The sequence below is a fragment of the Pipra filicauda genome, unplaced genomic scaffold, assembly GCF_003945595.2.
Source record: "Pipra filicauda isolate LSUMZ 115617 unplaced genomic scaffold, ASM394559v2 scaffold180_size1756469_pilon, whole genome shotgun sequence".
Classification (NCBI taxonomy): domain Eukaryota; kingdom Metazoa; phylum Chordata; class Aves; order Passeriformes; family Pipridae; genus Pipra; species Pipra filicauda.
The window spans coordinates 1-15,279 of record NW_024104288.1 but is presented as its reverse complement, the minus strand read 5'-3'; the positions used below and the strand labels follow the sequence as shown (position 1 = coordinate 15,279).

The 15,279-nt window shown below is 35.5% G+C and overlaps 1 protein-coding gene across 1 annotated transcript; it reads right to left on the bottom strand.

The window, feature by feature from the left end:
* Window positions 1–782: 782 nt before the first annotated feature.
* FANCB (FA complementation group B) lies at window positions 783–15,214 on the bottom strand. The gene is made up of 8 exons (XM_027725250.2): window positions 14,056–15,214; window positions 13,006–13,158; window positions 12,399–12,491; window positions 8,752–8,880; window positions 7,697–7,863; window positions 5,144–5,598; window positions 4,111–4,348; window positions 783–2,426 (listed from the first exon to the last, which is right to left on the bottom strand). Exons 1-8 carry the CDS (start codon window positions 14,986–14,988, stop codon window positions 2,006–2,008), a joined length of 2,589 nt encoding a protein of 862 aa, XP_027581051.2. The 5' UTR covers window positions 14,989–15,214; the 3' UTR covers window positions 783–2,005.
* Window positions 15,215–15,279: the final 65 nt, after the last annotated feature.

Here is a 15,279-nt window from a genome sequence, read left to right as displayed (position 1 = left end):
CCTTTTACTAGTTCAAAACAGGGATGCGAACACCTGGAAGTTTCTCTTTAAAAACAGACAGACAAACATGATGGTTATTACAACATGAGAGCAGGTTGCTACAGTAGTGCTAATAAAAATCATCTGCTGGACTGTTTACACTGCTTTGCATAAACTCCTTCAAGTGCCCTGAGCTAAACAGTAGCTTTGTTGCTCTGAAGGTTTCTGCTTAGATGGCTTAGCAAGGTCTTGCCCTTTGCTGCAAGCTACAGGACTGCACTTTCAAGATTTTTCATTTCATTTAAGTGTTTATAATGAGGAATTTCTGGAAATTTCAGTGACAGCTGACTGCCAAGCCCTGACAATGAGCTCTTATGCTTTGACTATTGCCTGAACAGAACTGTGGCTTAACAAAGAAAGTTGAGGTTTTTTAACAATTCTTTCTCATCCAGTAAATACTGAGTTTCAAATATCCAGGACAATTCTTAAGACATTCTTGGCATTTTAATGGAAAATTTCCCTTCTATATAGCTAAAAAGGAGTCATTTAATACTTTGAGTATCTCAAAAGTGAAGCTACATCACTAAAATGCTTTGAACTTACAAAGCACAGTGTTCTCTCATTTACTGTTTTTCTAGCTAGTACTTTGCATTTAATGTGCATTGGTTCACTCCTGTTGCCAATACAAGAAGGCGCCTTGGACTGAAAAACATCAGCACTTAGTGCATCTAGAAGACACATATTCAGAAGTTGAACTTTCTGATAAAAAAAAAAAGACATAAAATTATTCTGAAACATCAGTATTCCTTTGAGTCAATATCTTCCATTTTTCCTGCCAAACTTTCATTGTCAGAGAGAGTATATGTGGGAGATATTAACTATTAAAACTCTGTTTACAGGGAAAATGAAAAGCAAAATTTTGACAACTTCAGAAAAATAGTGACAAACACTAGCAATGTTTTACTTACGTCAAGCAGAGATAAAAGGAAGCAAATTACTTTTCTGCCTCTCATGAAGCTGAAAAATTGTGGAAAAAATTGATTAAAAAGTTACTACCTCAGCAAGTAGTACAGGCAGTTCTCTTCCTGGATGTATAGGCAGTGTCTTGTTCAAAACAGAGAAGGGAGGAATAATAGGCAAAGCTGCCCATTATTATTTAAACTACTTGAGACAGGCCAAAACCACTGAGCAGCCAGTATCAGCAGACAATCATTTGACTCTGGGATTGAGCAAACTCATCTTCTGACATTGAAGGTCACTTAATGCCCAAGGAAGGATTTACCAATGAGATTAGCCCTACCACTAAATTCTGTGTGGGAATGGACCTCCCAAACCTGAAGGGGTTTTATTATAAAGTGAATCTTCACGAGTTCTTGAAATCTGGTAAGAGGCCTAATCTGGTTCTCCAGCTCCAAAAAATACTCCATAATCTCTCAGATCTAAGGGTGGGCTCTAGAAGATAGGGCTGAAAGGTACAATCAGAGTCTTCTTCCTCAGGTGGTATCACTAGAAATTATTTAAAAGCTTTGATATATCATGAAGATAAACTGCCTCTTCTTTGAATTAGAATGTCAAACTCCATACTCAAACTATGAATTAAAATTGGTTGCATAGCTTAGATCTTTTCTATACTTGTCTTAAGATTTCTAAAAAATGCTTAAATTTTACCTGTGTAAATAGTTATCTTTCAGGTTTAATAGAACTATTTTAAAGAGCACATGTTTATTATTTTCTGTATATAAAATAGTTCATTTATAGTTCAAGAATTATGATTTTAGAGTAGGACTTATTAAAAAATACCTTAAAATATATTTTCAAAATCTGTAACAAAATAATGACTCATCAATCTTTAATATTAAGTTCTTGCCAAAGCAGCTACAAGTCATCAGTCAAAATACCAGTATTTATCTGTAGAAATAACAGAGCTTTAGAATACAAAGCAATATAAGTACCCATGAAAATATACATATTATTTAGTAGTATAATTTTAATAAAAAATTTTAAAAATAAATTTAGTCAATCATTTCTAGGACTTGCTCAGTCTCCATACAATCATATCTGAACTGAGCTGAGCTTCTGCTATTTTCAAAGCAATTTTCTGGTAGAGGACACCATTCATAGTTTGATTCATACTTAGCACACTCTCTTCCCGCTCATTCTGAAGCTTCTTCCTGAACTGCTGAACTCCTTCCTCAGTGTCCAGTAAAGAAGCCAGAGGAGCATTATCCATTTTCTTGCCAGCCTCATTCCCCCATGTCAAACTGTTTCCAGCTTTACTTTCTTTTGAGAAGAAAGAACTCTTCGAGGTGAGCATTTCTTTTTCCAAAGCCAGTGCTAACTGTTCAGTAAGCACACTTTTTCTTCCAGATCTCAGGAGTTTTACACGGCAGCTTGGCGGGAGAACTCTTGTAAGGCTATGAAGGCACTGGAACACGACAGTCAGATTTCTGAAAAATAAAATAAATAAAATAAAAACAAAGGTATTTGTTTTATATGAAAATAAAACAAAGGTATTTGAAAACAAAATAGAAACACTTATGTTGATTATAGTTTTAAGTATTCTGTGTACTTTACATACAAGAACAAGCATTTAGAGGCAGAAAAAAAATCACTTATTCATTGATTGTCACTATCAATAGTGACATAGTACATGCCTGTTAGGTGGCCTACAGCTTGTCTTTCTTAAACAGAGGGTGCACTTAAAATCAGACATTCAAAATTATTAAGAAAGCCAAATAAAAGTGCTGGTAATCATCAAGAAACCTACTCTCCTGGATAGCAGTGTAGCATATACAACACAGGGACATATTCCTTGTTCTAAGAGAAATGCAGAGTTTGTTAAAGTCTTATTTCCAGTGTTTGCCCTGATAAACAGAGAAAACCTCAACCCGAAAACCCCAAAAGCACCCTGAAACAGTGAGTTTTCTCACACAGATCAGAAAGACATCTTTCCTTGAAGTACTTCTATCTCAATTTAGTTATCTTAACATTCCACTACTTGTAATGTATAGTTTATTTGGTTTCTGAAAGGCTGTGAAAAAAAGAATAGTCTGTAGCTTCCACCTATCACAGAAATATCCCAGCTGGATAAAAGGTCAATCCAAAGACAGGAAAAAAAGATACAGAAAGTAGAATCACAGTTACACCATAAACATGCAGTTCACTATTAAAGCAAAACAGGATCAAAAGTGGATAGCACTAAGTAAATTAACTTTTCAAAAGGAACCAAGAGCCTTGAGACTTAAAATTTTACTGATTGATCTCTCAAACATTTCAGCCTGTCCTCTTACATAAAGGAGATCAACTCCTAATTTGAGTAAAAGACTGAACCTCACTATAAATACAGACTCGTAAAAGTTCTACCTTTTTTTTATTTTTCAATTTGAACTCTTTAGGACAGCAACATTTGTCAATATTCAAGAAGTACTTTTTATGTTATAAGCCTTATCCAGCTAAATCATAAATTATGGCAGTATTACTAACTTGCTTAGCCTGGTTCAGGAAATTTTAAAAAAATTCCTTCAAGAATCTACATAAGAAATGAAATCACTGAGACTCTTCCGATTATTTCCTTTCCATAATCATGGCAGATAGGAAATAAATATAGCAGAAACATGTACAAAATGAGACTAAATTTATGTTGCAGTACTAAAATAAAAAATGACCTAGCAATAAATTTAAACTTAGTATAATTTGGTGTTTGTGGTTTGGTTGGGTTTTTTGTTTTAATATGCCCTTAAGGATTTTTCTTGTAATCAACACATGTTGAAAAAAAAATTATACATTATACTAAGAATAAAGTAAAAAAAAATAAAATAAAATTAGGATGCAGCAAAATGAAGAGAAGAAACAGTACCAAGCAGATACTACTAGAGACTAGACTTATTTGTAATTCTAACTAATTCTGACTGATGTTCTAACCTAGACAAAATTAAACAATACAGTTCAGGTTCTGTCATAGTTCTGATCTGAAAATAATTCTCTTATTGCTGATTGTTATCATATCATCATATTGGAAGCCTATTGGTTATGATTTTGGCTGCTGTTTATGGTATCAGTAGGAAACAGCGTAAAGACTAAAAAAGCATTGTATGGAATGATGAATATATGCTATGCTTCAAGTGAATTTACCTGCAAAATATTGTTAGAACCCCTTCAAATGGATTTTTCAGGCTCCAGTTAAAAACTGTACCATACACATTTCCTGCTTTATGACAGAATATGTTGTCATGGCATTCCTTAAATGGTGTGCATTCCATTTCTCCCAGTAACCATGAATTTACTGGAGTCAATGTGCAGTCAGAAGACATAATCTGAAAGGAGAATCTGACAGCTGTTGCAAGTACAGCAAGTATATCTTCCATGGCACCTGTAAGAAAATATAATAAAAAGATATTTGACCCAAATATTTTGATCATGCTGCATGCATTAAATGCGTTTAGATTTTTGGCTCATACTTCTTGTTTTCATTAAGCATTTGCACCTGCATTCAGGCATTCTTTGGGAATTTTCTTCTCACCTAAATTCTTATACCTACTTCTGTCAAGCAAAAGAGTTGATTAATGGAGCACCACCAATATAATGAAAGTTCTTAAGATAAACATCACCTTGCCAAAAGAAGGCTATTAACAGCCTCCTGAGATAGTAAGATGACATGTCAGCTTTAGCAATGATACAGCATTAAAGGAAGAAAAATTAAAATTCATTGCAAACAATCAAAAGGATATTTCTTTTTGTGAGCGAAAGCTCAGTTAAAAAATCAATTCAATCAGGAATATAAAAAGGAAAATAAATGACCATAAAAGACATGTAGATGAGGAAAAGCTTCAATTACTTGGGTATTATTTAAGAGGTAATACTGTGTCAGAAAAAAACCCATATATATATATATATCTCAGCACTCTGTACTCAGACACCTTCAAAATTATCCTTTCCAGATACCCTTCAGCATCAATGCTAGCACAAAACCCTACAGCAACTCCATTTTGAAAAATGTTCCATCTCGTATTTCACCCAGCTTTTAATTCCCAAAAGGCCTATGCAGTTCATGTTCAAAGAGACAGATGTGCTTACACGTTGAAAACTTAGTTTGGCATCACCTAGAATAACCAGAAGACTCAAATACATAAATATTTATGAATCCAAAGTATATAAATCTATTTACCTGTACAGTAACTATTATCTCTTAACATCTTTACTGAAAATCTTCCATTTGAAATATCTTCCATACGTAACAAAATTTTCCCACAGAGTACAGTGATGTGTTTGCTCTCCTGTAAACCGTCGTTCCTGTGTTTTCGCCTCTTCGCATGTAGAAGAACTGCACAGCAGACACGATGAAACGCCAGTAAAGGTGAAAGGCTGGTAACAGCAATGACTGTCTTTGCTCCATCCAGATGAACCCCTGAAGGTCTCTTAGGAAACTCTTTTTTCAGATCATCCTTGCTATGTAAGTCCAATTTAATCTTTTTTGGAGGCGGCTCAATTTGACATGAGGAGACAGCCAATGCTGAGAAGGCCTTGTTCAGCTTAATGATTTTACTTTGACACTTGATAATTGGAGAAATTGAAGAGAAGTCTTGATCCATCACTAAAGATAAGCTGACATCATTCAGTGACCTGTGAAAATCCATACAATACGACTGCACTCCCAGTTCATATTTTTGCCATCTGACACATAACCGTAACTCTGCATATATGTACAGACATTTAAGACTACCACAAATTCCAATACCACTCCAGGTTAAGTCACAGAGTGGGCAAAGAGTATAAGTCCTTCACATGACTATTTCATCTAAGCTTAGTATAAAGATTTTCAAAACGTGGACTGAATTTTCAAATAGCTTTTAGGAGTTTGATGCCTCACTTCAATGGAAAGAATTTGGATGTTTAATTCAGCCAGAAAAGGTTGAAAATTCCACATAACCTATGTAGAGACTCTACAACATTCGTAAATTATTTTTAAAGATTTAACTTGAGTTTTAAGAAAAAATTGCAGAAAGTATCAATTCTGCGCTTTTGAGGACTAAAAGCCCTTCTGATGATCTATATTTTTACAGATATTAAAATAAAATTGAATGTAGAGTAAAATAAAAGGTTTAAGATACCATTACCTTAAACATGCAGCAATTTCCTGAAATGTATGAAGTACTTTATTTATTCAACAGAGGGTTGTTTCAATGAAATCCCAGTATTACTGTTTCAGATCCTCTCTCAATGAATACATTATTCTGTCAGTCAACTCAATCTCAAGATGTCACTGACATTTGAAAGTCTTACAAATCTCTAATTTTCTTTACAGAGAGGTATCACCACCTCATAACGCAATCTAAGATATCACTGCAATCTTGCATTAGTAGGAAGAACAAAAATAATCTATAAAGAATTTCAGTGTTGGGAATGGAGAGAAAGCAAGCCCTTTTCCCCAAAAACACAGGTTGTTGTGTTACAGTACTGATTTAGAGTCCAGAAGACCCATGTTCTGCTGCTAGCCTGCCAGGTAACTTTTGACAAGTGACTTCTCCACAGATCTTTTCTCAACTGTAAAAATAGGGGAGAGGGCTAGATATTGCTGCTGGATTTTAAAATCTGAGGATCTTTGAAGCTATACAAGAATGAATCATTTAATTTTCAAAACCAAAGTCATCACCATCAGTTCTAAAAGAACAAACACTGGAAAGGCAAAAACAATCTCTTGCCTCAGTGGCTCTTAACAGGGGCTGTCAAGAGGATGAGGTCAACTTTCTTGTAAAGTTACAGCAATCTGGCAGTTGAGAAAGAAGATACCCACAGCTCCAGCAGAATGGCCAGAGGGTGTAACAGGTCAGCTCCCTCACAACCACTTGAATGATTTTCAGTGGCATCAGTAGTCTTTGAGTTCATCCTAACACAGTCTCAGTTACGCTGCTTGTGGGAACACGGGTCCGTTCTGACTCCGCCAAAGTTTACATTACACAAGGAACATCGTAAATTTATGTTTCATGTAATCCTGGTTTTTCAACCTGTGTTGCAAATGAGTTCCTTCTCTGTAAGGGGGAAATGACCTAAGCAGTATTTACAACTGAACTTAGTAATTAAAATAAACAGAATAAACAAATAATTGTAAAGATGACAATAAGAACAAACAAATTATTTGGAAGGTTTAAGTATTGTATGGTTGATCATTCTATTGTTCTACATAATTTACGCAACACATAAGCTTTGCAAATACTGTGACTGGATACTTGACTAGATTAGTCAAAACCTGAGTACTTATTAAGTTGATGAGAGAACTTAGTATGTTTTCTTTTGTGATTCTTCAAGTAAATCACTCTTTAGGAATGGCAAGCAGTTAACAGTAAAACATCAGGAACTGTATACTTAAAACAGAGCCTTATTTACAACATATACTGATGTCAGCATAGCTATGTCAGCATGGACTGTAAAGAACCATAATTTTTGTCAAAAAAAAGAGAAAACTTCTGTGAAAAGTCTCTAGTAATTATACTTGCACAACTGATTTCTGGCTATACAATGTATTTTTTTGCACAGTGCTAGAGAGAGACAAGCAGCAGCAAAAATACTGACAAAGACACACAAAAGACCACTTTAAATACATATGTTCAAAATGAGAAAAATCAAAGCTTAAAAATCCACTCTCACTACTGCAGAGTTTAACTTGCATATTCACTTTCTATAAAACTACCAATGAAATTATTAGATTAATTTATATACTTACCAGTGAAAGGATTCAGTTAGTTTTACTCCAACTACCAAGCTGTCACCCACAACACGCTGCCACAATTTCTCTGTGAAGTGCTCTGGGATTTTAGACGCCAATGGTGTCTCTTCACTAAGAGAATGAGGAGGATTTTCTACATCATCCCAGAGAGAGACAAGACCTTCCTTACAGAAAAACGGGTTTTTTAGGCAAATTAAGTAGAGATACTGGTTCTTTTTATACTGCATTATTTTGTGTTTCACCACAAATGATTGCTGGAAGAGCTTTTTAGATACATAGAATGAAATATATCAACCAGTTTATTCTCAACAACAGGTTCAAAAGATAGAACTGCATTTTCTTAAAACACATGATATCATGTAAAGTAAAACTCGTTCTCTCCTTGTGAACATCACATGTCTAAATCTTGACCTGTCACACAATTAATTGTCCAAAGGAGATTTAAGGTGCTAGAATTTATTCTATATTAGTGCATTTATTTGCTCAACGCTTTGTTGTCCAAAGCTGGCTAACTTGAAAGGGACCACAACAGTAACTGAAAGGCAGATCAACTCCATTTCAATTAAACTAGGAGGCTTTTCTGGAGCAACATATTAAGATAATATTTTCCCAACCTCCATCACCTTCTCAGCCCACAGTTCACTCTGCCCCCATTATAAAATCGATTTTTCTCACACAAATCCATGACAGCTCACTTTTCGTAACATGTTAGATCACAGACAGATATTCAGTCTCTAGGCAACTGTGCCAATTAGGACTGTACACTCCCCTACTGTTTGTCACTAACTCTGTTAGAGGTTACTCCTCCATACAACTCAGTTGTCAGGAGGTACAGTGCACATCAATTTCAAGGAAAGACAAAAGACAACTAAATTCACTCTTAAGTACATACATTGGGAAGTTAAGATAATGAACCAAACTTAAAAGGCAGATTAATGAGTTTTGATAGTGGCAACCCCTACTGGTAAAAGTAATAAGAGGTTGAGGGCAGCACCCTCTACAAATGGCTCAGCAGAATTCAGAAGTGATCTGTACCATCTTCTGCATTTTACCTCTTTTGCTTTTGGTAGAATATGGGTTCTTTCTTCAACAAGATCTATCAGTGCTCTGCAAGATTCAAGAATAACCCTCTTTTGGAGTTCTAAATGCTGCTGTAGCTCTTGAACAGAGGTGAAACCTGCCTGTAAAAGATAAAAATCATCATCATACTTATGATTATGTCTCCTGCAAAAAAAGAAAGGTTATTGCAGATATCAAAATATCTTTTCAGCTTTCCACTCTTATACAAGTATCACAAGCCAAGATCCTCCTGGCATTCCTCAAGTAATGTTTCTAAAGAATGTTCATGTCAGGCTACTCAGTTGCAAAGTATGAATCTCAGAATCTTGGTCTCTCAATATTAAATCTAGAGTTTAAGATAAATATGAAGGTAAGCTATCAAATTATGTAGATATTCAGATCTTTCATTATTAATTCTGCTTCATGTTTTCACTGATAGTAGTTTCATTTTCTTATCAAGATTAGCATTGATTATTGGTCAAGTAAATAAATTGAAGAGTTGGGAGATTTACAAACAGACATACATGCTGGCTATGTCTCAGTTAAAAAAAATCCCAAACAACAAAAACCCAAACCAACAACAACAAAAATACCAAGAAAACAAATTTAAAAGCATGCCAGCACCAGCTTCTCGGGTTTTAAGAAAGCTCCTGAAAAGTTATTATCTGGAAAGCAAGATCCTAAGAAGTCCAATGCTGCCAAGGAGTGAACAAACTTACCACTGGAATGCAAAACCAAACTTCCCTCTTCCCCATCCCCTCAGAAAATCCCCAAGCCCCCCCCGGCAGGATCACACATAACACCAATAGAAGCCTGAATAAAAAAAAACAATTCATGGAAGCAAAGTGATGTCCCCTGCTCAAGCTGCAATGGCAAAGGGCATTTAGAACAAGTAGCACTCAACATGAGAAGTTCTGTAAAAAATTTATCACACTATGCATCCAAATACAAGATTCCAAGAAATATTCCAGTGCCAGAAGACAGAAATGAAGAGTTAAGAACAAAGATGAGTCTTCAATACCTTCCTAATTGAGGTCATCAGAATACTAAATCATCATTTACTCCCATTGGAGTCAACTCCTGAATAAACCACTGAGTAACAGAAAGTGAATGGGGAAGCACAGACTGGGAATCAGTCAAAATGGCCAAAAATTCACTGCTGTGTGCTTGCTGACCAAGCTGACTTTTGGAAGCCCTTTTTCCTCATAAAGTAACACAAGAAAGAGACCTAGAATTTACCACATGGCAAACTCAAGACTGAGGAGTGCCCACCATCAACTCTCTCTGGCACAAGGGACAGGTCCATCCTTTCTGCTATGTGCCAAGATGTACTGCACAACAAGCACAAGAAGTTCCAAGCTTTGCGCTGTGAAACTAAGAAAATAAAACTAGATCACCTTAGAACAGAAAATAAACATGAACATAAAACCAAGGCAGTCCAGAGCCAAACGCAACAGAGCTGTGAGTAAATCCAGCATTATAATCCTTACAAAACTGTAAAGTATTTGGAGAGGACAACAGACCAGTGGACATAAAGATACTTCTGACTTGTGGTATTTCTGCCAAAACAACCAACTAAAACCATGAGAAACCCTGTAACCTCAGCTGTTGAAATGTATCTGCAGTGCTCTGCCAAAGGATGTCTTCTTCAGAAGATACTAAAACACATGTTAAAGAAAAATAAATATTAATAGAAGAAAACACTGGATTCAGGCCCAAAAGACTGTATACAAGATAAATATAGAACAGTTCAAAAATGCACAAACTGATCTATTTTTCAATTTCACTACCTCCAAAACACAACTTATATATGGCTGTGTATAACGTAAATGCAACCTACTTATATAGTGGACCATAATTCAGTCCTGCCAAAATTTTCACACGGCTAGAAAACAGTTGTGCAGACATGAAACAAGGGTAAAGCAACAGAGGATGAAAAAGGGCTGCATCTGCTTCATTTTGCTCTAAAAGGCAGGATTCCACAGAGATTGTCAAAACACGATTTGACTGGCAATTTCTAGAATACCTGATTTTTGATGACAAATATCAGGAGGATCCACTCCGAGACCAAATAACCTTTGGAAATTCCCAAGCTAACCAGAACCCAGGCTTCAAACCAGAACCCTATTGCTTAAAAAAAAAAATCATCCTTGAAATTCAATTATACATCAGATTATAAAAACCAGCAAGAATACTTCATTGTTCAGCAAATACAATACAGAACAATGGAGATGTCAACAGCAAAACAACAGTAAGGTTAAAAAGAAATATCTGTACCTACTTCCAAATTCATCAGCTTGACAATTTCAAAGATTTACAGCATTGAAACACAGAAAGATTTCCAACTTGCTTACAGTATTTGTGCTAGCATGTGGCTTTGAAAATCAGAGATTAAAAAGATCTAATACTGAAATAAATGAGGTCTTATGAAGGATTCTGTGTCTGTAAGAACAACTTTATCAGCACATGATAAATGAAATCTCCAGCCAGTGGCTTGTTTCCAGCAGAACCAGTAGAAAGTACAAACCAGATTATTCATTTGATCCTAACACAGATGCAAAAAAGTAAAAAAGCATTTTGACCACTGTTCTCAGAACAACAGCTTTTATCTTTTGGAAGAAGCATAACATCTCTTTAGACATCTTGTTTGTTATTAGAACTAGAAAACTTGTTTCTTTTTCAATCTTTTCCTAATATGCCCTCCCTTCATTTATTTATTAACTGGCAAACTATTGCTACTTAATTTGCTTCATTTTTAAAGGCTGGAAATAAAACTGACACAATACTCCACTTAGTTTTCACTAATTCTCAAATTATGGGAATAAATACCTTGTATCTTGTCGTTAAAGCACTTTTAGCAAACTAACAATAGCCTTATATCTCAATCTGAGATCTGACTCAATATGAGCTTTTTTTTTTAATAATCTTCCTATTTTGCCAACTATTATGCATTTGGTATAGGCCAATACACACAGTGCAAAAACACTTCTTGGTGCATATACTGGGTATTTGCTAACAGGATGAAAGAGAGAAAGACAGGTAGAAAGTTAAACAGAAAGGCAATCATATATTCCCATGGATTGCTTGGGCTCTAGCAAGTTTCCCCCAGCTTGTTTTATAAATGATGCTAATTAAAAGAAGGATACACTTTAGCTTCACCTACTGTACTTTGTAAAATTACCCTTATAAAACCACTAGGAACAGGAGGAGAAACATCAGCAGGTGGTAAAACAACAGTAACCAACTTGTGCAAAAGCACTGGGAACCTGGCACTACACAATCTGAAAGTTATGGCATGTGGAACAAAAGAAGTAAACATTCTAATTTTATTAAACAGGGATTTAAACATCTATGAGTAAAATGACTGTTAAGAAGCTTTGATAAGATAGCTTCAGCATTAGCTCAAACTTTTAATTAAAATTAAACTAGACCTTTACAATTACCCAAATGTATTTATAACAACTGAGAGAACCGAAACAAAGACAACCACTGATTTAAGAACAGATACTAAGTATGTTGTCTTTTTTCCTGAACCACTTCTTCAATAAAAACAGCATAATTAACCTCACCCTTTAGAAAATGTAATGATACAGAAAAATAATTTATAGAAAATATGAAGGCAGAACAGCTGAGTACAAACCTGCAATCTTGTTTCAAGAGCTTGGATAGTAAGCAAACCATTCTCTTGCAATCCTTCCGTGGCAGGAACATCATGTTTATAATTAATACCACTCTGAAAGAAAACAAAAACAAAACCAAAATCCTGAATGAATTAAAAAGCTGAAAGTAAGGTACAGGCTATTACACAGCATTATAAAATTCTGTGGGAAAATGCAGAAAACCAGCAGAACCACATGATGCCTTTTAAAAGAAAAATCTTATCTTCTGAAAGCAGTTAGATTTTGATAAAACATCAAGAAAGACCCAATTATGGGAAGCTAATTATCAAGCACTATGGCCTTAATTAAGAGCCCTTAGCCAACAGGTAAGCATTGGAGCAAAACTGTTACATATGTGAAGCATTTTCAACTGCATAAATTTCTGAAAAGAATGTTGATACTATCAAGGAAGTAGATAATCTCTTCAGATAATTTATGATTACAGCAGAAAATATTGTACTCAAACTTCAGAGCATTTCACAGCACACATCCAATTTCACTTTGCACCAATACTTCAATGATTTGTTGAGGTTTTCTTAAATTAGCGAGCAAGGACTGAGTAGCTGAGAAAAGGCAAGCTCAACTTACTGCAAAGTCAACCCCTCCAAGGTCTGTTATTTTGAATGTATTTAACACGTCTGTATTGGAGTCATCCTTAAAAAGGAGTAACAGTTGCTCACTTCCAGAGCCAATAAAATCATCCACCAGAACACACTTCACTTTTTGGCATCTGGAAGCCACCTACAGTAGAAAAAGTTTTAAAATAGATTTATTTGAGATCTCATTTGCAGAAGCTTGCTTTTTATAGAGAGGCAGCTTATTCAGGTGTGTGGAATACAGTAGTTTTGAATTTTAAGCTCTCACTCGCACCCCATCATTTAGAGCCTATGTAACTCTTTAAAGATCACTTTCCAGAATACAGGTTGCAGAGATGACAACTTTTCAGTGTACTCAAATGGCTGAATTTTTTTAGAACAGTAATACTTGCAGATCAGTTTAAAGGCATTATAACTTTGACAATGAGAAATATTTTTGCTTTGTTACACACTTAAATATGCTTGAACTGTAAAGTCAAACTTGTACAATAATGCTGAAAACTAAGTAGGACAAATTTTTATTTCCTGAGTTATGGAAGTATACTTGTCAGGTTATTACAAAACCCTAGCACTTAACTTTGTCTCTCCTAACTTTAAGAAACAATAGCAAGGCCTCTTCTTGTTACGAAACAACACTTTTTGTTACTAGGAAACGAAACTCAAAAAGCTTTTAAATTCCAATGAGTAGTTTATGCCTTGCAACAATATCAGTTTAACACAAATTATGTAGGCACACTCATAACTGTCTTACAACTTCAAGTTCTCACACTACTGCAGTTTTCAATTAGCAGAAGCAGCTTAGGCTCAGATTCATAAGTGTATTTTTAAGAGACAGAATCCCAGCTTCATTTTCAGATATACAAGCAAGCAATGAAAGCAAAACAATCTCATACTTTAGACTGGTTATTTTAACATCAGCAACAATAACAAACAAGAACTCTAACAAACTTAAATGAGCAGTTTTTAGCTGCAGGAACGTCAAATAAGACAACATAAACAAAAAAGATAGTGGTAAAATGGAGCTGTTTAAAGCCCCCAGTACCTGTAAGCTGTCTCTCCTCTGTACAACACAGCTATTCCCAGAGGCAAAAGACACAATAAATAGCAAATCATTGCTACTGGTTACAGCTGTTTTTACCGAACATGGTTTCTCGAAAGGAAGCTCACAAACAGCTTTAGGGAGACCATTTTGGAACCAAATAAGCTGGTTCTTGTGGGTTATGGCAACAAGTGATATTCGGAGCTGCTTTTTCAACCTCTCACTCTTGCAGACGTAGACAGAAGATACCACTCTGCTGTAAGCATGGGGCATGAAGCACGTGCCAGTCAGCATTTTCTGTGTTTGAATTGCGTATCCAAAGAATTCGCTACCCCAGATGGCTCTGTCTGAAATGGAAAACTCATCTGCATCTTCACTCTCTGGCAGGCAAGCAGTTCTTATCCCTAAGACAACAGCGCCTTCACCTACAATTTCACCTGTCCATACAACTGAAGAAAGTTGAAGAGGAGCACTTTGAACCGTGCAGGTGTTGGAAGAGATGTAGAACAGCTTGTTGGCGTGTCTCCACAGCACTGATGGGCCAGCAAACAACCTGATGTCTTCTTTTAGCTCATAATCCAATTTAAAATGGAAGGACTGCTCAAATTGATTTGAACTGTGAAGCAACAGTAAAATGTATTTGACATTATTCCGTTTTTTCTTTTTTATCAAAACGCAGGGAAGAATAATCCCTGTTCTGGAATCTGTTGTGCAGTTACAACAAATCATTTCAATTTTTGAGTGACTAGCATGCATGCTGAATGCTCCAGAAGACTTCTGAACAAATACCTTAGTGTCTCTGTTGAATGCCATTCTTCTGACACATAAATTCATTGTTTTATCAGCTGCTCCCTCCACATGTTTTGGTTTTGACAGCTGAAATACAAGGACTTCACCATTGTAGGACAAGAGTTGTTCTTGCTCACCCAGAAGCATCTTGATTTGTCTTTATGTAAATTCCTCTACAAAAAAACCATATGCATCCCCAAGGATTATTTCTTTGTGAGAATTTGAATCTATCTGGATGTTTTTCTCCTACAAAAGCAAACAAGAAAAAAAGGATAAATTGTTCTGGGACTAGCTGAACTGATCTTTAAGAAAACCTATGCATTGTAAAACAATATCATGAGCGACTGAAAAATGAGGCCAGTATGTAGTTTAATGTCACAGACTAAAACTGAAGTTAAACAACTTTGTACTGAGAGATTTAAGTAACAGAAACGTTTC